Source organism: Nothobranchius furzeri, chromosome 18 (assembly GCF_043380555.1).
Source record: "Nothobranchius furzeri strain GRZ-AD chromosome 18, NfurGRZ-RIMD1, whole genome shotgun sequence".
NCBI lineage: Eukaryota > Metazoa > Chordata > Actinopteri > Cyprinodontiformes > Nothobranchiidae > Nothobranchius > Nothobranchius furzeri.
In genome coordinates this window covers 22,633,492-22,659,583 of record NC_091758.1, presented here as the reverse complement: position 1 = coordinate 22,659,583, position 26,092 = coordinate 22,633,492, and the positions used below count along the sequence as shown (strand labels likewise).

At 42.3% G+C, this 26,092-nt stretch overlaps 1 protein-coding gene across 4 annotated transcripts in view; it reads right to left on the bottom strand.

Annotated features, from left to right (window-relative positions):
• Positions 1–16,577, bottom strand: part of tnika (TRAF2 and NCK interacting kinase a) — a 90,434-nt gene extending 73,857 nt beyond the window's left edge. For all 4 annotated transcript variants that reach the window (XM_054741736.2, XM_054741737.2, XM_054741739.2 and 1 more), the window contains exons 1-2: positions 16,318–16,577; positions 4,537–4,602 (exon numbers count right to left, since the gene is read on the bottom strand). In XM_054741736.2, coding sequence (XP_054597711.2) covers positions 4,537–4,602; positions 16,318–16,377 — 126 coding nt within the window. In that variant the 5' untranslated portion in view covers positions 16,378–16,577. The remainder of the gene's footprint in view (positions 1–4,536; positions 4,603–16,317) is intronic.
• Between the last annotated feature and the right edge of the window lie 9,515 nt (positions 16,578–26,092).

Below are 26,092 nucleotides of genomic sequence, written 5' to 3'. Positions count from 1 at the left end.
GGGACACAGCAGCAGAGCGGTAAGCTTCATATCACTCTAAAATGTCGACAAACTTTACTTTAGATTTACGGGCATTAGCAGCACTAAAGCGTTAGCATCCGGCTTGCTATCGCTAGCACAGTATGCTAGTAAAGTTAGCACCCAGATTAATGTGGATTTGGCTGATTTTCGTGGAATAAAACGTGATTTCTGATCAACGCCTTCTTTTACACCAGATGATAACCTTCCACTGATTGTAACAGCAGAGAGCCTGTGTGTTATTCTACGTGAGTGTGATGTAATCTTAGCATCCAGTAAATAAAGTCCCATATCAGCTAAAATGCAGCGTGACAAAGTCATTAAAGTGTGTCAACACAGTGGATTTAATAGAGTAGTAAGTCTGTCTGCACTGCTCTCTAATGAGCTTCCTTTCATAAGGAATCATTTGTATAATTTTAGTGTCACTATTTTATTACATTTGTAAGAATATGAAGTCACTGCAGCAAAGTGAACTTGTGAACAAACACAAACGTGACTATAAACATGAAAGCTAAAGAAACAACTTTCCTAAAGCTGCTTGTAGAAAAAATATGTCATTAAAGTTATTGTCTATCATTGCAGAATATGACGATGACATCATGGAACTGGTCTTTGGAAAAGTTTTCCCTGAACCAACTCCGTTTCTAGATGAGGTAGAGAAGATCTGCATCTCACCAACCCTCTGATCTCAGTATTCAGACAACGGAGGTCTCCCACTGTTATCCAGGACCGGTTTGAAGCCCACATACTGCCCCTCCCTCATCATCAGGAAACATCAATCCGTATCCTGAGGACAACAGAAGACGGCAGGAGGACAGGAACTCTGAGACCTAGATACCACCAGCACCGGGACACAAAGCACCTGTGTGCACAACGCCTGTTTAACTACTAAAGCCTGTTTATTATATTGTTCTACTTATTTGCTGTGAGGTTAATACTTAGAAAATTTGTATATTAATGTAAACAATTAAAAAAAAATCACTGATTGTATGTTTTCTTTTAGATGTAATGGTCCAAACTCAGCCTTGTAGACATTTATTGCATCCTGTAGGTAAATACACAGAACAGGCTCAGATCCAGGATGACCCAGCATGCTCTTCTTCCATTCTGGCTGTTAGGGATTTTATCAATAACTCAATGCCTACTGATGTTTTCACCTAACGGTATTTATTTAGAATGCAGGTAAGATTTAACTATATTTGTTAGCAAAGCAGACTGATCTTGGGAATTTCACTGCAGCACTGATGTCCACCTCTCTGTACACATTAGAGAGAATTACCACTTTACAGCTAAACACATTTAATAAAGATATAGGCTACGCATTGCAGACAATAAAAACAAAGTTGTAAGCATTAGAATTATAATGATGACATTAAAGAACATTTGGAGGAATGTTCTTTATTTTTGACTCGAATCTCAAATCTTTAAATTAAAATGTAACTGCTTTTTATCCATTTTCAGCCATTAAGACACCCAATATTAAATAAGACTACTTATAAAATTATTTATAATTATATGTATGTATATATGTAGATAGAGATCTTAATAAAATGTATTCTTTTACTGGTGTTTTAATGAGCTGTATCATTTTTTAAAACATTTTTTATAGAAATAAATAAGCAATCAGCATTCCTTGTGTGTGTGTGTGTGTGTGCGCGCGCGCGCGCGCACGTGCCTGCTAGCTTGTCCCTCCGTCGGCCGTGACGGGTGTGTGTGACTACAGACAAATGCATGAGAGAGTTAGCAGCCTTGAAACAGCTTGATGAACTACCCTCCCCACATGTTTTAAAAATGCTAATATGCTATGCTAAATCTGCTATGCTAAATAATGATTTCTCTATAGAACTACAAAGTCCGACTGGGGGAGGAGAGTACAGGTCTGCACTATGGAGGGGGGGCGGAGTTTACAGCTCCTCCTCCAGTTTAAAGAGACAGTACCCAAAAACGGCTCGTTCAAGACTCTCCTCAGAACAGGGGTAGATGAGGGTCTGTAGAGCAACAATAATGAGGAAATCAGACCAAAGAACTGCAGTTCCACTGTATTTAGACCACAACTGAAGGATTTAGATGTAAAAAGGAATAACTTAAAAGCATGTTATGTCTCCTTTAAGGTAAAAGTGCTTATTGGGTTATTATTTTATTTTCAAATATTTCGGCAGCTTTTGCAAACTCTTACATTCATTAAAGCCTGAAAACAAAAAATAAATAAATAAGGCATTTTATTCCAATCTGGTCTTAGAGTAATGAGTAAACCAGCAACAGGGAGTTCTTGCAGAATAAGAGATAAAAGAGACTCATAACTAAGAGGGCTTTGTTTGCAAGTACAAAGGTATGCAAGTTACAAATGCATTCCCATTTTTTAAGTCAGTTTGGAACAAAATTTGATAGAAATTAGAATTAAATAGAAATATAGAAAAGATGAAAATAAACTTGTGAATATAAATTACGTGTTCGTCATTCGAACATTGGCACTGGGGCTGAACGATTTAGGAAAATAATCTAATTGCATTTTTTTTCTTTCAATATTGCATTTGCGATTTAATTCTTGATTATTTTCTCAAGGGGTTTTCTTATATTTTTCAACTAACGGAAGCAAAAAAATAAAATAAAATAACCTAAGAAACTTGTACTGAATATAAACAAGTTTTTGTATCTACATATTTATCTACATATCATACCAACAAGTTTATTGGTCTAAACACTCACAAGTAAAGACAAAGTTTTGCATTTGAAGGTGCGATGCTTTGCAGCCAGGAGCACATCCCTTGAAGGAGCATAGGTATTAGCATCAACTTTGAAAATTTATTAGCAGGAAAGAAGAGTGTCCCATTTATTGAAGTCTTTTGAGTTTAGAGTTTTTGACGAATTGTCCATCCAGAGCTTCCGTAGTTTAGTTACGTTCATAGCTGCTAGCCAAAACTCTGCGGAGTTGAAGTCTCTTACAGTTTTCTAGCTTTACTAAAATACCAGTCTGTACCCATTTGACTGATGGCAGTTTTTATATTTTATTAGACTCCAAATGTAATCATTTGGCAAGTTCCTAATTCGTAATTTGTAAAAATGTAATCAGCATTAGCATCCCTATTGGTTCAACCATGTATATTAGCATTGTGCTAACCACTAGCTGCCAGTCAAATCGCAGCCGTTGCGATTAGAAAATCTCCTTTTGTCACATCGCAATTTAACTGCATATGTAATTAATCGTTCAGCCCTACTGGACACTAAAGTCAAGTTACCAAAATTGATTAAAAAGTGGGTCTGAACACTGAGTAAAGAATGGCTTATTATCCAAGTTCCAGTGACCTTCAAACAACTTGTCAGAATGATCTGGTTTTACTCATAAATGTTGATGGATTCATATCAATGTTGACTTAATGGACCTGCATGGTAATGCAGTTGATAGCACTGTTTCCTTGCAGCAAGAAGGCCACAGCCTTGAATCCCAACTGCATGGAGTTGGCGTGTACTTCCCACGCATGGGTTCTCTCCAGATACTCCTCCAGCTTCCTCCCACCAACCAAACACATGCATGATTGGGTTCATTGTTGCCTCTACATTGTCCCTGGGTGTAAGTGAGGGAGGAATGGGTGTTCATCTCAGTGTGGCCCCATGATGGACTTTTGACCAGTCCAGGGTTTTTCCTGGCTTCCTGCTTATTGAAATGGCACCAGCTTCTTGCAAACTTACTGAGGAGGAAGCGGTTAAGATATCAGATGGACAGTTTCCTAAAGGTTGCATGCATAGAGAGCACTAAAGTAGACCAAGCCCAGGACCCCGTGGAACACCATAACTATATAGAAATTTTGAATCTATAATTTAAAGCTGTGCCCAATGAGATTTTCCAGTCTCTAATCATTTGTTTATTTCTTTTCTTTCTGTTTCACCCTGACAGGTTTGATTCCTTAATGGCCTCTGTGTTGCTTGTATTTGACCTTTTCATTTGGTCCAGTCAGTTATAAGAACACCCTCTCTCCATCATCACCTATACCTTGAATCGTTGGACTTTTAAACACAATCTCCAAAACATACATTTTGTGCACTAAATGGGCCTTAACTATGTCAATGTACACTTAATTTTAAACTAATTACAGTATATTATGAAAGCCTGGTGCACCACCTCTGTTAGACAAGCAGGAAAAGATAGTGAGGATGACAAAAAGAGAGAAATAAGGTAAAGCTAAGAGTGGCACATTGAGAGACTGCTTAAATCCCTGTAGAAAACAGTTCAATCACAGCAAAACTCCTCAGACCACAATGATAATTAAACATAAAAAAAGCATTGCACAATTTTGCTTTAGAACACTTGTTTGTTAAGGTAGGAAACCATTGTTCGTGATGAAAAAGACGCCAAAAGAAAAAAACATTTTCTCATAAAACTTGCCCTCTGCTCTGCCAGTTATTACTGGCTATTATCTTTAATTATAGTTCTGTGGTTCTAACCAACAGATTATACATAGCTTGTATAGGAGGAGTATGCCCTCTAAATGGATTACAAATTCTGATCAAGTTTATTCTTACCTTGTATACCTGCCCATAGGTCCCATTTCCTACCACTTCAACCAGGTCAAAGATACCAGTAGGATCCTGCAAATGCATGGGTAAAACAGCAGAAAAATTAGGATTCAGACAAAATGAATGAACTAAATTGAAAGATAAAGCTACAGTTTATGTTTGATTCAGACACTGAAAGCAAGCATTGCTATTTTGTGAGTGTAGACCATGTTAAAGGGGCTTAGTTCTAAACATGCTTCTGCTAAAGGTTATTTTTATTTATTACTGCTGTAGACATAACCAGACCCCAAGGAAGACAGAAATTACTTCAGAAATCTTATATGGAACATTTTATCTTATGTTCACGTGTTCCAGTTCTCCTGACAAACATCCCATCAACTGGGGTGCCTATTTAGACTTGTTTAATCGGCTGAAACACAATTTCATCAATTTTTGCTCCGTTGAGCATTAAAACTTGTTAGGGATTTTATCAATCACCTAATACCTGCAGTCGAAGAGAAAAGAGAGACAATTAACCACATGTTTACTGTATTGCAATCGGGGCAGATCTGCTCACAAAGTGAGACTCACAAAACTGCAGGTATTAGGTGATAAAATCCCTAACATAATCCGGCTCGAAGGACCAGATTTGGTGAGCAGATCTGTCCCGATTGCAACACAGTAAACGTGTGGTTAATTGTCTCTCTTTTCTCTTCGAATGCAGGTTTTGAGTTTGTGGATCTGTGTGCCTCCCAGCGACATCAAGACCTGCACACTGACCTCCCACCGAAAGCTCAGCGCTGGAGGAATTTCAGGTTGTCATGACAGTTATCCGGCGTTGGCTCTTGGTGCTGCCAGGTGACTCAGGATCCCAGCTTCGAAGGACCAGATTATGAGGCAAAATATCTCTTTTCTCTTGAACTGCAGGTATTAGGTGATTGATAAAATCCCTAACAAAACTGAATGATGATCTGGGTGTGACTAAGATATAAAAACTATTGTTTTACTCAGCAGCATGTCTTTCACTCCCTCCAGTGCTCTCCAAATGATCATACTCTGCTTTTAAATGCACTGCTGTGTTATTTTAGGCTCACTTCCCGGACTAGCTCAGAATTGAAACCCTCAATTTCTAGGTTGCCAACACAGAATTGGAAACACCTTGAAAAGACCATAAAATCATGTGACACCCCCCCCCCCCCCCCCCCCCCCATACACACACAAGCCTCCCCCTACCTCTCTGCCTGATGTTGCTACGACATTCCAACAATAGCTGGTATTCACTCTAGCTTCCCTCTCACCCTCTTTCACAATCTCTCTGCTTCACCAGCTTCTGTTTCCACAACCAAGCAAAGTCCATCTATGTCTCTCTCCTTTATCTACTCAACTATTTCACTGTTGGCTGTGGCCAGGACACGTTTCTGATGCCAACACTCTACTCATTCCAACAGTGAATGACATTCAAAGTCCCAGAAGCATTCAGAGCCCCTTCCCCTACTTCCTTCATCTTTAACATGTGTTTGCAACTGGGTCACTAATATAATCTTTGTTATTTCCTGTATCTTTTTGTATGTCATACCAGTACCCATCCTCCGTATTACTGGTGCACAACATGAACTTGTGCCACAGTTGCATTAGCATTCCTTTCACAAACCAGGCTGTTTGCTCAAACTAAAGTAACTCATTCATCCATCTATAAGATCTCTTGTGGTTAGTGTCTTGCTTCAGGTTATAAAGCTTTTTCACAGGGGCTTTCAGGCTTCTGATCTTAAGTCTTTTTTTACATCAGTGGTTGGTTCCATTTCTTCAGTATGGCTCTGAAGTACAGTCACTTCCTAACAGCTTTGAGTTTGGTTTTCTTTGACAAAAGTCGGGTAATGTTTTTATGTGTACCTGTCAATGATGCAACAAAGCAAAGGACTGCCCATGAGCCACTTGTCTGCAATGGTTATGTAGCTCTTGAATGAAGATTTACCCACAGAAATATGAATTTAATAACTAACCCAATAATTCTGTATGCAGTTTTTCTAAGATGGGATAAGGGCTTTTCCACTGCAGCAGATGTCATTGCTTTTCCACCAATATAAATAACATTATGGTGTATTTGCATTCAAATGAATGTAAAACTGTACATGCATTATATTTTAACAACAACTCCAATCTTATTAAATAAGTTGTTTTCATTTTCACTCTGCAGATGTTCAAAAACATTCTTTATCTGGGTTTATTCTTGTCACACGCCTCTCCTGTGTCTTTTTCTTTCCTCATTCTGTACTTCTTATTCATACCATGTCTGTGGATTCTCAGTTGGAGCTCACTTTGCTGGCATAACAAGAAAATCTGTGTGTGGAAAAATAAAATCTCAGAACTACAGCCAAGCAGTGACGTGCGGTCAGAGGAGGCACTGCCTCCCTTTGTCATTGTGACAAGAAGTAAAATGCCAATAATGATTTAATATAAAGTCACTGTTTCCACTGACTGGTTTATACATTAGTTTTCTATATGATTTCCTCATGTTGATGGTCAAAATTGCTGAATTAACCTGTTTCCTGATCAAATACACATGCAGGAGGGGAAACAGAGACGAGCCTGCCTCTGCACTCATGAAGCTGCCCCGCACACACCAACTGATTCAGGCAGAGCGCAAGTGCCAACTCCCTGTATCGAGTGTGTGCGGCACTGTGCCCTCTGGACACTGAGATGAGAACTGCCTTCGTTCCCATGGAGCAGCGCTGCGCACGCACACTCACACACACACACAGAAACAGGAAGTTGGCGCATGGTCACTGGTGTCTGTCTTTATGGCCAACATTAATGTTTTTTTTCACATGCGCTGCACATGATAACGTTCTACAGTCTGTATCACTGTTTGTGACAGACAAAATCCTTCTAAGCAGCTATAAACACACTGTAAAAATGCATTGGGGGAGGCAGGCAATACCTTGCCTCACTGGTAGGGGCAGTGCTGAGCTCCATAGTCACTGGTGCAAACTGCTAACCTGGCCTGCTAGACTCGTCCTTTATTCTACACAGAGAGCTAGTCTGGTTACTCTCAGGCAGAGAGGCACATGATGGGTCGGACCAGCCAGCTCAAAAATAACCAATCAGAAAAAAGGAAATGCAGACTGTACCACCAAAAGCGTCTGGCGATGGCACAAACATCTTTTTTTTTTTTTTTTTTTTTTTTTTTTTTTGAAGAAGAAGAAGAAGGGCTTTTAGTGGTTGTGGTTTTAAAGACATGTCCAAGTCATTTAGAACAGAGGAAAGAGCTGCAGTAAACTCCGCCTCAGACGCCATGTTTATGAGAAACTCTGCGTTGTGGTGTGTGACGTACATTGCTCAGCGCTGATTGGTTCGGTTAGAATTCTCAGGGAGGGGTTATTTGAATAGGAGAGGTCTGTGTGGTCAGGTTAGCAAACTGCCTGATCGTACACACTCAGGGCGGGGGGGGTGGGGGGTGGGTGGAGCTGACAGACTAAATGAAAGATTTATGGCTCAAAACTGAAGGATTCCTTTAAACTGGATTTTCAGTCCGAACAGGAGATATTAGAGGATGATTTTTTACAGCTCATGGAGAAGTCAGATTTCTGGACTTCATAAACACATAAAAATAAGACCATACATGATTTTTAACTGTAATAAAAGAGCTATGCCAAAAACAATGAATACATTTTGAAGTCAAATTTCCCCTAATACTACATCTTATTTTACTTTTCTTGTTAGTGTATTGTTAAATAGTATGAAATTAATTAAATCATTACCAAGATGTTACAAGCTTTTAATTTGAGATCATATATTTGTAAGTCTGACTCCAGATCAGTCAGCGCCTCCCCAAACTTCACTGCACGCCAAGTGGGGGATTAGATTAAATTAAAGCATAAAAACATATTTTGACACAGTATGTTTCAGGTTGAGCATAAAGAGTGCTTCAATCTTTGTCTTCTTCCTCCCATTTGTCTCTTTTTGTGAATGTGGATGTCTGATTCTGTTGGTCTTAGCAGACCTGTCAAACTGCCAGCTGATGTGAAGACCAGGCTGTGCTTTTCTTGCTTTCTTCTTCCTCTTCCTGTTTTTGCCAGCCTAATGTTGTTGTGTTCAATGCCAACCCACATGCACTTTCACATATTCTCTTTCTGGGTCTCATAAACCAGTGAAACTTGAACATTTTAAATGTGGTGCAAAAGTCCATTCATTTCAATAATTTAACTTAGTCTGAGAGTAGGGCAGTGCGATCTGATGGTATAAGCTCAGAGATCGCCCATCTGTGCCGTTTTTTCTGGACACGTCTATGAGCACACAACATTTGCTTTTATTTTCTCTCAGCCATGTCATTGTCTGCTTCTGGCGGCATGACAGAGACGAGCAGCATTTAGGATTCGGAAACCTTCTATCCTTTTTTCTTTGAAGGGGTATGCTATTAAATCGATGAGTTTTACTAGCAGAAAACGTCCAAAACATCTGAATTGTCAAAATGGAAAAAATCAATTGTGACATGATTTTCTTTCCATATCGCCCACCCCTAACTGAGAGGATCTAAAGGCTCGGGAACCCTTTGCAGGAGTTTGGGGTTTTAGATTAGAGTGTGACACTTTGAGTCTAGAATATTGAACCTTTTCACAATATTTTGATTTGGGGTTTTCATAAGCTGTAAACCATAATGATCACAATTATTACAAATAAAGGCTTCAAATATATGGCTTTGGATGTATTGTGTCAATCTCATATATTAGTTTAGCCATTTAAGTTGAATTACTAAAAAGAATGAACTTTTGCAACATGTTTTTTTTTGTTTGTTTTGTTTCACCTGCATACTCATGCTGTCTCACTTGACCACAATCTCAAAACCACACATGCACACTTGTAAATGAGGGCTACAGTTGAAAATGTATAAACAATTATAAAATTGAAAGTGTGGAGGGCAAGATGAAAACAGATGGGGTCCAGAATCCATATGGATTTCACATTTACCAAAAATCATTGCGTCCAATCAGAGAAATCACACCAACTAAGGTGCAGTGCAGATCCAGATGCGGAGCTCTGGAAAGTTTCCACTTTGAGTCTATTTTTCTTCCGGACGCCACACGCAACTTCTCATGAAGTTAAAGAACTTGCATGAGCCAGAGAATGTGGCTGCGCTGCTTCAGATGCATGCCCCTACGTGCTCTCTTCACTCAGCTATTTGCTCATCGTCCCAAGACCATGGCTGAAAATAAGAGGTGATAGGGCCTTTTCTGTCCTAGCTCCAACATTATGGAACGAGCTCCCGCTTGTTGTCAAACAGTCCCCATCACTGCAGGTCTTTAAGAGTCATTTGTAGACTTATTTTTATCATTTGGCTTTTAAGTAATATGGATTTTTAGAATTTTGGTCTTTTATCGTATCTGTTTTGTTATTTTAGTCACTCTTTTGTGCAGTTTTAATCTGTCTTATGTTCTCTTTTCTCTTTTGTTGTTTTTATGTTATGTTCAGCGCCTTGGGCTTCTGTAAAGTCAGTGGAAGGCGCTATACAGATAAAATTTGATTGATTGAATAAATGAGCCATGACACAGCAATATGCCTCCGATATATTTAAAAATAAAACCTCTGTTGCGTTATTTTTGCCGGCTTCAGTTTTATTTTTAATGACGGGAATATCCGTTCACAGAGTATGATAGTTGACATTGTTTTTTCATAGACATCTTTAAGCGCATCATGTCAGATTTCTATCAGTTGTTGCTGTCGTGGGAGCAGATTTCCAGAGACTTTCAGCACAAGAACCAGAGTCCGTGTGAATGGTCATCCGTTCGGATGCCATACGGAAACTAGACCAAATCAGTACCACACTCGGTGTGTAAGAGGCTTCAAAGCTGCACAAAACATTTTGACATGTTTTAAACTTCAGGTTATAGGAGGAAAAATAACAAAAGAATCATTTACAATTAAGAAGTGTGTCATAAATGTACATGTTCCAGAAAGATCGAACGCCACATCACGAGGCCATGCGTGATGAAAAACAGATCATGTCTGCTGCTCTAGTTCATACATGACCACAGGCATGCTGATAAAAAATGTAGCACAGTGACATTCATATTTTATAGCTGAGCTTTTTGGTGCATTTACAATTGTATCACATTCTTCTTTCTTTTGCCACATCTTTATCTTATACTTGCATTCCTGCTTGGTGTCACATGACCTCACACATGGATGCAAATTACTGGATGGGTTTGTTTAACGGTGTCAATAACACCAGATGCCACGTTCCTGGCTGGCATTTCTTAATGTAACATGGTTCAGTTGAACAAGACAAAAAATGTGGAGTATTAAAAGCCAGAGTCTTGTGAAGAGGGTCATAAGTGGTTAAAGGTGGTTTTGCTATTGGTCCATCAGTTCAGTTGAACTTGATTTTTCTAAATTGAGGCAATCAGGAAGCAAAGAGCATTCAAAGTAAAGTATAACTGTATAGATGAAGCACTTTAGAAACAGCCCACACTGAGCTAATAATACATTAACACACTTCTGAAAAGCCAGAAAATACTCCTATGCAAACAATTAAGACTTCATGTAAAAACCAAATACAGCTTCTTTAATGTTTCATTTGAGAAAATATTTGCTTTATATCTGCTGACAAGATGGTAAATCAGCTGGAAATTTTCCAGACTCACAAAGAACAAAACTTCTTCATTTTTATTTTGAAAGCTTTTATTGCAACGTTTCAAAGCATGACTGGTGACAGATGACTGACAACATGCTGACAAATCACAAACTTTTGTCCAATTTAATGTAGATCTTATTTAAAATGATGGATTTTTGCTTTTCTTCTCTCGTTTATTTATTATTTTTTTCATTTCTTCTGGGAGTTTTGCATCATTTAACTTGTGCAGCCCAACTCCAATCCCCTCTGCTACATTCATAACCTTATCAAGGCAAAAGGTTTTAACCATAATCTTAGACCACAACAAATTACTCACTGAAATCCTGTTTATTGGAGCACAGAAAAATAAGTAAGTTGTGCAACAGACTGTTGCATGAACAATTCAAAGTGTGACTGTTCTTTTTGAATGAACACTTAGTTGTTATCGGTAGATGGCAACTGCTTTTCTGAAACAAGCTATGATGGTTTAAGCTTTGGTAATGAGAAAACAAACTACAGACAAAAAGTATGAAAAGAATTGTTCAACCAAACCATGGAATGCACTCCACCTTTATGATTTATATATATATATATATATATATATATATATATATATATATTAGGGCCGGGACTTTAACGCGTTAATTATGATTATTTCATTAGAAAAAAATGATGCGTTAAAAAATGTACGCATTTAATCACAGCTTGCATTTGGAGCAAGGCAGAACCTTTGTCATTGCACGATTTCCTCGTAGACCGAATATCACTGACGCACACAACAATGCACAGTGCTATTGGCTACTAAAACGGAATAAAAACAGAAAGAAGTTGCCTTGCTTGGACTGATGCAGGATTTAGGAAACCCGTCCACCTCTTTTCTTAACTTGGAAAAAAAAACTTCCAGACAACAACGGAGTCCGTATCGCGGACATTTTTCAGAGATCGTCTCAGCTGCAGCTGCCCGGTGGCACCGGAAACTTTACAAAAGTTGCGGTAAGCTATATTTTTAACATTTACGTAACATCTGTGCAGCGCTCAAAGCACCAGACAGAATAATTCTTTGCCCTAACAGTAGTTTATGAAAGTAGTCAGACAAACGAGAGGCACCTGGCTGCCGCTGGGAGAACGCTCCGTGTTCTCACTACTATGTAAACAATCACAAGCAACGTGTCTTAAAGTTGAAAACAGAAGTTTAACACTATATATATATATATATATATATATATATATATATACATACATACATATGTATGTATATATATTAGGGCCGTGACTCGATTAAAATATTTAATCTAATTAGAGGCTTTGTAATTAATTAATCTAAATTAATCGCATTTTTAGAGTGTTTCTGTTTTAACTTAAACTTCTGTTTTCAACTTTAAGATATATTGCCTAGTTTGTAAATCAAACGCTCTCGGAACGCAAATACTGACGTCAAACCAAAGTTTACTAAAGGCAAAACAGATGCCGGTGTTCTGGGAATTTCTCCTACCCGGTAAACCGTCCTACCCGTTGTTCCTGAGCATGTGCACGCATGCGCACAATACAAAAAGGGAATGCTACTCCGTTGTCATATTTGCAGGAAAATAGGTAAGTAGTAAGTATTAGTACTTTTTTTTTACATTGATACTTGATTTTTTGGGTTAGGGTTAGGGCTTGTGACATGTAAAACACTGTAAAATTATCCTACGGGTAGGACGTTTTGCCAAAGTAGGCCATTTTCTCAGAACACCGGAACACACACGGGGGTTGGGGGTTGTGGGGGTGGGTGGGGGGGGGGGGGGGTGTCTGGGGTGTTTGACAAGTAATTAAAATTGCGCTCACATTTTCTAAGTTAACACCCCCCACCCCCGTGCAGCGGCCGCAAACTCACTGATGCGTTTAAACAATGTCGACTGTCATACTCTATGAACGGATATTCCCGTCATTAAAAATATAACTGAAGCCGGCCACAATAATGCAACAGAGGTTTTATTTTTAAATATATCGGAGGCATATTGCTGTGTCATGGCTATATATATATATATATATATATATATATATATATATATATATATATATATATATATATATGTAGACACCTTCCAAGCTCGGGTCTTCTAACATTTATCCTATTGCACTTTTTAAGAAATGGTGAGAGATGCTCGAGTTTATTTTATGCATAGAAGCGCTGTGTGTTATATCATCATCTTCTGCCTTCTAGAAGGCTGCAAAAACAGGTGGCCAGCTGATCCAGATCTTACAATGAACCAGATGCTGCTTTTCCACGTTAAACACAAGCTCACACTCGTAACAACACATAATAACTGAACCGATGGTTTTTTAAATGTACCTGCAGGTCCTTGGTGTATCTTGTGCATTAAGGCAGGTGAGCGCAGTTAGTGTCTGTTGAGTGTGAACTTAACAAAAGTGAGACAGACGGATTAAATTATAGACCTAAGAGGATGATGGGAGTTGTGCCTTGGCAGGGTCTGCTGCTTATAAAAACCACTTAACGACAAAGCTCAACTCTACTTGATTTTACAAGGTAATGCTTTTGCGACCTGATATCTTCATCTGAATCATTCCAGATATTAGCAGGAGTCCGCTCTTGATCGCAGATTTAAAGTTTGCTGAACAGTTGTTTGTTCTACAGTACTCTGTCTACTTCATCTCAGCCAACCTTGTCATCTCACATTTCTTCCTGTCATCCCTTCAGCCCATCCATCTGTTCCACTCATCCTTCATTTCTTTCTTTCTCAATTTTCAACCGTCACTCTCCATCGGTCATTTCCATCCATCTTTCTTAGCTTTTTGATCTGCAGGGATTCAAAGAATGTCTTTTATCATCTAAAGCCAAAAGGTGTGCTATGGTATTTTGGCCCGTGTGTTTTCTCTATGTGTCCCCTGAACTATAGAAGGAATGTTAATTAAAAGCCTCTAATTTATAACTGTTATTTGTTTCCATGCTGGTCCCTGTGCACTTGCTGGTAATAGATTTAAATTTGGAAATGAAAATTTCCCATTAGAAAAATCCCAACACATTTGTACGTTTAAATAGATTTAGACTTTAAGCAGCTCCATCATAGTCTTGGACAGGGGAAAATAGGTCAACTTGAAGTATGCTGGCAGCGTTGGAAGGGAGGATGTGAGGAAGAGGGGCCGTTTCTCAGTGACAAACTGCCATACAGTATATATGGACTATTCATGAATACTCTCTGTGTAAGCCTTGGGCACTGCTGTGGCCCCGTTACTATGACGTTCGTGGTGAGCGGATGAGGAATGCGGCCTTCCAATGAAAGAGAGGGAGAAGACGTTTCAGCTTTTCTCTACTTTAGTCACTGGTCACATCTCCACCTTTCAACTCTCTCTAAGCTGCATCCTTTTCTCCCTCTGCACCCATCACTCTCTCTGCAACAGTAGCTTCACCTGCCCTCTCTTTCAGATCCGATCTCACACCTGAGTCCCTGCACAGATTACTCCACCACCAATGTGTGCAGTGTTGTGAACTTCCTGCTGGTTTACCATCTGTTGCTCTCATCAGCTGACTGGATGAGCCAGTGCTCCTGATGCCTCTGACCTCAGCGTGCTCTCACCCCATCCAGAAATAACACAATATCCGTGTTTTTTTTTAATCACAGCATTTCGACCTTGGCTGTCATTGTGAGTCACAACAGTGGCGCTGGACCACAAGCATTGACTTTCTCGCTCAAGCGAAACACTCTGCGTCTGTAACAGGTGCTGCTGGGGTTTTCTGTGCAGTGAATGTTGCAGACAAGAAAGAGAGCTGACAAGGAGCACGTAGCCACAGGGGACAGCATAGAGAATATCGCACAGAGGTGCAAGCACAACAAAACACTTCCCTCTTCACTCTACTTCCTGTTTAGCTCTGTCTACCTTTTTAAGTCTTTAAATGTGTCCCAAAAGAAAATTATCCCCCTTCACCTCTATGAAATATGTACACTTAGACTGAAAAACACATACAGTGCTCCATCATCAAGATCAGTATTGTAAACACAGAACTCCCCCCCTCCAGTCACTGCACCCCCTCTCCATGCGTCAGAGACAGCTGACCTACTTCCTGTCTAGCCAGCTCAGTGGTTGACACTACACTCATCTTGAACTCATTGTCTGCATCTATGTTTGTGAACAGATCCTGGATGACAGGGCTCGTAAAAACATGTTGGAGAGACCTTTTAGATGCCTTCAAATTATTTTGCCAACCGTTGTTCCTAATAAGACTGTGTGTAAAACACTTTATTACAAGTTGTAGGCTAATACTGAATTTTTTATTTTTATTTTTTACTTAGGATGAATAATTGGATTTGTCACTCAGGACCTTGCTGGTATTTATTGTGGAGAAATGTGCTGCAAAAAGCACCAACACAAGTTTTTTTCATATATTCTGGTAACTGCTCATTTTCTACTGATGAACTTTCAAAACAGATTCAGCTTGTAAAATGAAAAGCGAGCATTGTTTTTTTGTTCTTGTTAATCTCAGAGACACCTATAGCATCACGCCTTGACTCCCAGTGCCTGGCCACTTCCCCCCATTTCCTTGTTCTTCCTCATTCCTCCACTGCTTCGTCACGTATGTGCTCCTTTAAGCTGCAAACTATTTTCATGTTAAGTTAAATAACATTTTTTTTCTTCACCTGACACTTAAACCACCCCCCACTGCAAGCTGGCAGAAAAGGGCAACAGGCGATAAACTGATGGAAAACAGAGATGCAGGCTGCAGCTAAGCTCATGCAGACATGATGGCTTTAAGAACATAAAAATGGACAACCGAGCAAATGTGATGCCTTGCAAATGCACCATAAACGACTGAGGGCAAGATTGTGGTTCTCATGTGTGGCATCTTTAATGCCACTGTAATCTTGGCACAGTGAAGTGATATTCTGAGTGCACAGGCAGACAGCAGGCAGTGCCCACAGGTTGAATAGGACAGAAGAAAAGTAGTTTTAGTTTCCAAACGGCTTTAGAGAAGAAACAGACAACCTAAGCGCTGACTATCCATGTCAGCAAAAATCAGCAGGAGACATCAACTCAGCATCACCAGCTGCATTTCATTTCTGACCCTAACAAATTGGCCTCTGTAGAAGCTTTCCTCCTAATTTGGGACATTCTATTTATCATTTAGAGGCTAATCTAATCTTCTGGTGCAAGAAAATAATAAGGCACCTCTGTTCCTATTTTTTTTTCAATGAAATAAATCTCACCTGTAATTCATTTAGGTCGATGTCGACTTTCCGCCTTGGAGAGTCACTCGGCATGTACATGGTGAACACAAAAATTCTCCTTGAGCTGTCAGTTATCCGGACTCGGCTGCCACCGCCGATTTGTGCGGTCTCTGATGCTCCACGGATCCCTCTTCTTCTTGCTAGAGTGATCCCAAGTGGACAGAAAATAACAAAAAGCACGTTCGGTTTTTTTCTCTATAGTCCCGGACGCGCTCGGGGATCGGGTGCGCGCAGCTACAGCGCACACGCTCGGAGGATGGAGCGCATCAATACTTCCATGTGTGCGGGGATGTGGAAGGTGAAGCGCTGCGGCGGATGGATTGCCTGTTTTCTGCTGTGACTGCAAGCCGGTAAATACGGAAAGGGAGAGAAGCGCACTGGCTCCTCACATAAACCCCGCCCGGTAAAAAGGCGGGGTTTGTCTGAAACGGTAACCCCTTTCAATAAAGTAACTTTCCTCTCTCTGCCAGGTCAACCTTTGCTCTTTATTAATAAAAAGCGCCTCATCTTGTTTCTTTTTTTCAGTTTAACGTTATGAGTTTATGAAATAGCCCAAAGCTGTTTTTGTCAAATATAAATGAAGTTTTCCAAATGATCTGTTTTTTATTTAATAAAAAAAGGACAAAAGAAGAACAAAAATGACATTTTAAGAACCCCTACTGGTGAGGAGAATTAGTGTATTAATTAAAAAAAACTTTTCATTTAATGAAGCGTTTCAAAAGTTGGCAATTGTGTCACACTAAACATCTAGATTTTTAAATAAAAGAAATTAAAGCGTATCACCATCAGTGAGGGGAAAAAATAAGGATCATCAAGACACTTTCTCATTAAAACATCTACATTTAATAAGAAGCTTTCTTGTTGAAATGTAAAGAAGAAACAAAGTAAGATGAAGTCAGGGGGTGCCCCCAAGGGGTGGCCATGGCAACCCCTAGAAAATTATTTCCAGGCAGAGTTCTTACATATTGCTCCTTTAATGTTTGTATGGAACATGTGTAATTGTTGCAAACCAAGCTTGACATGAATGTTGCAACATACACTTGATGAAAGCACATACTGCTTCAGGTGAAGTCAACTTTCAATAGGCATGTGACATTCTAGTTGATTAGGTGCTACTTGTTCGACCATTTATTTTTCGTGTTTCTGCTCTAACCCTAACCCTTGTCAAATCCCTAGTCAGTTGTAGTTCTGCTGGAGGTTTCTTCCTGTTAAAGGGGAGTTTTCCTCTCCACTGTTGCTGCATGTTTGCCACAATCTGCTGGATTTCCTCCCATAGGACAACGTTTAACCAGTTTGAAAAATGAACTGAACTCAGTGCACTGATAAGTAGGTGGGTTAGGGTTAAACTCTGGTTAGCTACAAATTTTATAAACTGCAGCAAAAAAGCATGTGATGCATTAATATTAGACTGGTGTCAAGTGCTCAAAGGCTTGTAGCATTCAGATAAGACAACGACAGACGATGACACCTCCTTCAATGACACCTCCTTGGAGGAAATCTCACTAAAAGCTGTGAAAAGAAAAACTCATCACTGCCTGATCTCATCTGAGGTGAGGGTGTGTGCAATAATTCTCATTGTAAGTGCAGCGTTGAATTTCATTTTCTGTGGCAACAAAATATAGGCCTGTGTTGTAGATACTTCCTAATATAAAGTACACGAGTCTAATGCAGAACCTGTTCTCAGATGGCCCATAGTTGCACGTAATCAGAACAGCAGGAGTTGTGCAACTAAATAGTTTTGCTTTTACTCTTGTTGTTATGTCATTAAAAATTACAAGATTAAATCTTGATTTCCTGACATTTTTGAAAAGGGGAAACTATTGGGGGTTGTTTCATTTGTCAAAAAGCCAGTGGGTTAGTTTAATAAAAGGGCATAGTAATGGCTTTTTCAGTTTCAAACGAAGCTTAAAAATCACAAAGACTTTATATCAAACACTACTTTAGTAAAACATTCATGATTCTAAATGTTTGAAAATCATTAGCATCCTCCCTAATGCAATTTCTTCTTCCTGAGTAAGTGAAGCAGCATCAGAGGTAACTGTAGAACCTCATCTGCGTTTGAACTGTTTTGATCCGGTTGAGCTTTCAGAGCTATCAAAAATATTAGCTTCATCTAAACCTTCAACTTGCATTTTAGATCCAATCCTTATATAGGAAATTTTTTCTGATTGGCTTAATGAACTGACCTGTATTTGAATGTTTACTGTGTGAAGTGCGTTGAGGTGACTCTTGTTGCGATTTGGCGCTATATAAATAAACTTGAATTGAATAGAACTTAATTGAATTCAGATTTGATGTTTTACTGCATATTTAATTCAAAATGTTGTCATTTTAGCTATTTCTCAAAAAGAAAAAAATTATTTACCATTATTATAGGTTGGCTTGCTTGTCACTAGTTGGTTACAGTAAAGAATATATTTTCAAATATTCAATTATAATAAATATTTTTCTATGTGGATGTATAAATAAACTAGGAGTGCTTTTTGAGGCCGTTTTAATAAATTGTTCTTGATCCCTTTTATTTTAGGATCCAACAGAATGCATACCTTCCTGATCTCATTCTGATTTAGATGAAAAGCTTGTGGAGCCTGTTTTGTCAACAAGTTAAGTAAACAAGTTAGCCATGGAAAAGGGTTTTTAGACATCTGAAAAATCCAATAAATGCAATCTCATCAATCACAACACACCTGTATCTCAACAGTAGAAGAGATTATTTTTTTAATCCCCACAGTGCTGTTTCAGCTGAATTAATCTAAATTTTCCAAACAAAAAAATGTACCCTATATATGCCATTGTTCTGTTTCCAGGTAAAGTTGTAAAAAGAAACATCCTCCACCCAGCTTAGACTGTTAAGCCTCCAGGTGAGACAATTTTAAGTAGAATTCTTCTGAAGATCACTTGTGGGAATCTCACTCATTTTGTTACATGACAGCTGATGCTATATGTGGCATGTTTTATGACTCACCTTTGTTTACAGCTTTGCAGTGTAAATTTAACTTCTCAGCATGTACTGCAAGTATATAAATATTTTTCCTTCTTTAATGCAGTTAGAATTTAATGTGAGGCTGATGATGGTATTTTAGTGTCTTCACTTACACTTGCATAACAGTGAAATATCACCTGAGAATTTTCAGTAATTCCTCATAAAACCGGTAATTCTCATTTAAAGGTAAATTTAATTTATCACCAGTAGAATTGACTACTGCAATGCCCTGCTTTCTAGTCTTCCTAAAAAGAGCACTTCAGGTCTACAAATTTTACAAAACTCAGCAGCTCGTGTCCTGACGAAGACCAGGAAGCGGGAGCACATCACTCCAGTTTTACAATCACTGCATTGGCTCCCCGTATGTTCCAGGATCCATGTTAAGAGGCTCTTAATGGTTTTTAAGTGTCATAGTCTTGGCCCATCTTATCTCTCACAACTACTTTTACCATATGAACCCTCCCGGTCCCTGCGCTCCTCTGGCAACCGTCTCCTTGTCATTCCTAAAGTCAGGACACACTCACGGCGAGGCGTCTTCTAAGTTATTACGGCCCTCGGCTCTGGAACGGGCTACCGGAGGATCTCAGGGCCGCAGAGAACGCTCATGTTTTTAAGATCAGGCTCAAGACCCACCTTTTTAAGCTTTTAACTGATTGCTATTTATTGCATTGCTTGTTTTACTTATTTCTTTATTTTTAATTACTGTTGTGTTACACATTTATGTAGTTTTATTTCTATAATCACATTTTATTGGATATTTTACTATCCATATTAGCTCTTGTTGTATTACATGTTATGTATTTTAATCCTTCCAGTGTTTCCTCTGTGGAGCCCTCTGCCTCGGGACTGGTGGTTGGTGGCGGCGGCTGGGGGCACTTCTTGGGTAGTGTCCAGGTAGTGGTGGGGGTTGCCACCCTCCCTCCCAGGGTGCCCTGGATTGGTGTCTTGGCTGCTGCCGTGAATCTGCTGCTGTCGAGAAAGATGGCTCCCTTGATGTGTGTGTGTGTGGGTGTGTGTGCCTGGGAATGGTTTGTTGATTGGGGGTGAAACTGTCATAATTGGTTCAAGTGTGGGAAAGGGAGGAAATGTGGGTTATATGGGTCATTTTAATCTGTTAAACACTTTGTGTTGCTTGCTTTGCATGAAAATTGCTATATTAATAAAGTTTGATTGATTGACTGATTGATTGATGATTGATTGATTGATTGATTGATTGATTGATTGATTGATTGATTGATTGATTGATTGATTCGAAAAGTTTGTAATTAGCATGACTACAAACTAGAATTCGGCACGTCGCATATGTGGCGTCACCACATAATCTCCTCCCTCCCCAAAGTAGTTGCTACTTACCAAATGACCAGATTTATGGTGGTTCTTTCCTCCTGTGGGAAGTTTGCTGAACTTAGAGCCCTTTTCCCTCAGTTTTCTCCGTGTCTGGTTTGATGACGTCACTTTCGTGAAGCGCATTTGTAGTCCTGGACTTATTTTCATACAAAAACTAAAATAACGTTTCCCCCTGTTCGAAAATAAGCACGTTCTTGGTGTCAAAATGTGTCTTTAAAATTCACGGGCATCTTATGTGAAATCCATGGCAAGCGGAATTAGAAAATAGCATTTTTTTTAGCCCCATTGACTTGCATTCATTTTTTTTTTTTTTTTTTGTTCTTCCGGGGACCCATGATAAGGAAGTGACTTAGGCTCCCTATAGCTTTACGAACAGCAGAAATAGTATCTGCATAAAGGACTAATGCTCTATTGGCTTGTCTGAAGACAGATTAGATCAAATCTTATTGAAGCTGTTTAAAAAAAGCTCAAATATTCTAAATGTCTTAGTGGATAGTTTAAGAATGTTATATTTCTTATCATTGCTGTTAAATCTTCATTTAACTGGTATTAGCATGGATATTTCAAGGGTGTCTATAGAATTATGTTGCTGATAATACACAACGAGAAGCAAAATGTCTCATGTCTGGAGTATTTTTTAAAAGCTTTTGCCAAAATAACTATAAATTACAAAACTGACAGCAGAGTAAAAGGTTTTAGAATTTTGCATGAAGTGTTGTCAAATTTAGGACTGGGGCTTACAAGTTGTCATAAACATTCTTGTCTTGCTTGTTCGAACTAGTCATTGGCTCATCAAACCCGAGAGGTTAAGTATAACTTCTTCCTACAGAGGCTGTCTAAGATAGTAATTACTTATTTCTGTCACAGACTTTGAAAAGGCTGGAATCCCCTTGAGCAGCAAACTGACAAAGAGAAACAGGTTTTTTGTTGTTGATCTTAGCTTTGAAGAACCACAAAGTTCTTTAAGACATGACAGGGTTAGCTCCACGCCTTGGTCGATCGGCTCAACACCAAGGTGAACTTCCTGACCGACCTCACCCTTCAGTTATTCACATCCCTCAATGCTCTTCAGCAGCAAGCCCTCGCCCCACCTAAGGAGGAGCCGCAGTTCAGCCTACCGGAGAGGTGGAATGGAGAGATTGGGAGCCCAGATGGTCTGCTCGCCTCCCTCGACATGCAATTTGAGTGCCAACCAGGACGCTTCCCCACTGCCCGCTCTCGAGTTGCGCACCTCACCTCCCTGCTTTCTGGATGCGCTCAGGAGTGGGCCGCTGCACTTTATAAATCTAAATCCCTTGCCTGCAATGACTATGCTGCTTTTGTGGCCGCCCTCAGGAAGGCCTTTGTTCCACCAAGTAGCAAAGTGGGGGCTGAAGCACATCAGAGTTTCGCACCATCGCGGCCAAACTACAATGGGATGACTCTGCCCTTCGGGCTGTCTTCTTGGAGGGGTTGGCTCCCTACATCCGAGACAAGATGGTGGGAAAAGAACTGCCCCAGACCCTGGATGAAGTTGCCGACCTGGCGCTGCACATCGACCAGCGGGTTCTGGTTTGACCCAGGTCCTCCACTCGCCCACTCAGAGCTCCTGGACCTCTTCCTTGTTCAACAACGCCAGCCCCCGGAACCCACTTCAACTGAGGAGCCTATGCAGCTAGGCCACCTTCCCCCGGAGGAGGGACAGCGACGGTGACGCAAGGGTCTCTGTGCCTATTGTGGCTCTCCTGACCACCAGCGCCTGGACTGCCCATTACGGCCGGGAAACGAAGGAACCCAATGAGTATCGGGGTAGCTCAGCCCGGGTCACCCTCTGCCCCTGTCTCTTCCCACCGACTCCTCCTTCCTGTCACCCTCTTTCATGGTGAGACCTCACATCAGATGCATGCTCTGGTGGACTCGGGGGCCACCGACAACTTCATGGACGTAGATCTGGCTAAACGCCTACGGATCCCCCTGACTCCCCTGGAACGGGTTATTCCAGTGACCTCGGTGAACGGCAGACCTCTCCAGCCCTATCCTGTCCAAGACCGAACCCAGTCACTCCAGATGATTCTCCTTGGCCACCGGGAAACCCTCCATTTCCTCATCATCTCCGCTCCCTCCTCTCCTCTAATCCTGTGGTTCCCCTGGTTCCGTCTCCACGACCCCCAGATTTCCTGGTCCCAGAACCGCCTTTTAGGCTGGGGGACCCAGTGCCAGGCCCACCTCTCTCCTCCTCCACCCATGGCAGACCGCTCGGCTGGTGGTCTCGGACCTCTACCGCCCAATCTGCCACTGCCCTATCGGGACCTTGCCGCAGTCTTCGACAAGCGACGCGCCACCACACTGCCGCCTCACTGCACATATGACATGGAGATCAAGCTGCAACCAGGAACCAGTCCTCCCCGTGGGCGCCTTTTCTCTCTCTCTCTCTCCCTCAGAATCCAGAGCTATGGAGGAATATATCAACCAGGCCCTCCAGCAGGGTTTCATCCGACCCTCCTCTTCCCCGGGTGCTGCAGGCTTCTTCTTTGTGAAGAAGAAGGAAGGTGACCTTCGTCCCTGTATAGATTACCGGGGTCTAAACAAAATCACTGTCAGGGCCCGTCATCCCCTGCCACTCCTCAATACTGCTCTGGACTCCATCTCCCAGGCGCGGATCTTCACAAAATTGGACCTCCGGAGCGCCTACAATCTGGTCCGCATCAAAGCTGGGGATGAGTGGAAGAACGCATTCATCACACCCACCGGTCATTGGGAATACCAGGTCATGCCCTTTGGGTTGTGCAATAACCCCGCCGTATTTCAATGCCTCATTAATGATGTCCTCCGCGACATGCTGGGCCGGTGGGTGTTTGCCTACCTGGATGATATCTTAATTTATTCCAAGTCCGAGGCCGAACACCTCCACCATGTTCGTGCCGTCCTGACCCGGCTCCTGAACAATAACCTATACTACAAGCCCGAGAAATGCTCTTTCCACCAGCGGACCATTTCATTCCTGGGCTTCATGATTTTGGATCAGGGCATAACCATGGACCCTCAGATGGTCCATGCGGTCACTGACTGGCCCCTTCCTACAAGCCTAAAACAGCTACAGAGTTTTCTGGGCTTCTGCAACTTTTACCGCCGTTTTATGAAGAACTTCAGCACCATTGTGGCACCTCTCACCTCCCTCACCCAACCAAGCCCACCCGGCCAACCGTTCCATCTAACTCCAGACGCCATCCGGGCCTTCCGCCACCTGGTCACCCGGTTCACGTCGGCCCCTATCTTCCGCTATCCAGATACTACTGTGCTCTTTGTGGTCGAAGTTGATGCCTCGGACGTCGGCGCCGGTGCCATCCTGTCCCAAGGCGGGCCCGACGACAGACTCCATCCCTGCGCCTACTTCTCTAGGAAGTTTTCCACCACACAGCAGAAGTATGGCATGGGTGATTGTGAACTGCTGGCCATAAAATGGGTGCTGGAGGAATGGAGACAGTGGCTTCTAGGCACCACCCAGCCTTTCACTATCTGGACGGACCACCAGAACCTGACTCACATCTGATCCGCCAAGCAGCTCAATCCTCGCCAGGCCCGCTGGGCCCTCTTCTTCGAGCCCTATGAGTTCCATCTCGCCTACCGCCCTGGAACAAAGAACCAGAAGGCTGATGCCCTCTCCCGCCAGTTCACTCACTCCACGCTGACATCTGAGCCTGCACCAATTCTCCCAGAGCACCGTTTCCTGGCCCACCTGAGGTGGCCATTGGAGGAGGCTATCCAGAATGCCCTCCGGGACTACCCCACACCTCCAGAGACCCCTGCAGGTCGTCTCTATGTCCCTACATCCTGTCGCAGCGAGGCGCTCTCCTGGGCCCACTCATCACGCCTGTCTGGCCACGCGGGGTTCTCTCGAACTCTGAAGTTCCTCCAACGAGCACTCTGGTGGCCATGCATGGTGAGGGATGTTAAGGAATACACTAGCACCTGTGACATCTGCGCCTGCTCCAAGACACCCAGCCAGGCTCCTGTTGGTGTCCTCAGACCTCTTCCGGTGCTCAGCCGACCCTGGTCCCACGTGGGCCTGGATTTCATCACAGGACTCCCCCCAGTCAACAACCTCAACACTGTCCTCACGGTCACAGACCGGTTTTCTAAAGCTGTGCACTTCATCGCCCTTCCGGGTCTCCCTTCAGCCCGACGCACAGCAGAACTGTTCCTGGAGAATGTGGTGCGCCTCCACGGCTTCCCTGTCGATGTGGTCTCTGACCGGGGTCCCCAGTTCACGGCCCGATTATGGAAAGCTTTTTGCCACCTAATGGGAGCATCGGTCAGCGTATCCTCAGGCTATCAACCACAGACCAACGGTCAGATGGAGCAGGTTAACCAACAGCTGGGTCGGTACCTCCGGTGCTTTGTCTCTGCCCAACCCTCGCAATGGCCTAAATACCTCTTCTGGGCAGAGTTGTCCCACAATCTTCACACCTCCTCGACCACTCATATGTCCCCTGTCGAGGTCTGCTATGGCTACCAGCCCCCGGTCTTCACCCACCAGGAGCCCGAAGACGCTGTACCTGCCGCGTAATCCCTAGTGAGGCGCTGCAAGAACGCCTGGATCAAAGCACGAGCTTCCATCACCCAAGCTAACGCCTGGTACGCTCGCCAACATCTCAGCCGACACCGTCCTGGTCCCTCCTATGACCCTGGGGATAAGGTCTGGGTGTCCACCGCGGACCTCCGCTTCCGTGCCGGATCCAAGAAGCTCGCTCCCCGGTTCCTCGGGCCTTACACTATACAGAAGGTCATCAACCCGGTCTCATACCGGCAGCTGTTGCCGGCGAGTCTCCGCATTCATCCCACCTTCCACACCTCCCAGCTCAAGTCCTATGTGGAATCCTCCCTGCTTCCGCCTCCAGCTCCGGCGCCTCCGCCTGCCCGCTTCCTCGACGGTGAGCCCATCTACACCGTCCGACGTGTCCTGGACGCTCGTCGCAGAGGTCTGGGATGGCAAAAACTTGTAGACTGGGTGGACTACGGCCCAGAGGAACACTCCTGGGAACTGGCCCGCTCCATCCTGGACCCTACCCTTATCTCTGACTTCTGAGACCGCCGGGGCTGCCCTGGGACTTCAGGAGCCGTCCCTGGACGGGGGTGGGGGGGTGGGGTGGTGGGGCCTGTCAGAACCCAAGTCCCCAAACCAGCCTCTCCCAGCTAGCCGATCTCCACCATGGACCACAACTCCCAGCATGCTCCTCGCGGGGATTCCCTCCACATCACACCTACGTCACTAACCGCGACTATATACGGAAGTCGAATCCCCAGCTCACCACTCAGTCATCGTTTCTTCAGATCCATGATCAGAGTTTCCAATCAACCAATCCATCTTACGAACTACGTATCTGCTCACAGTAAGTGCTCTTACTTACTTTTGGAAAAACCCAGCATTTCCGTGTCACTTAATGG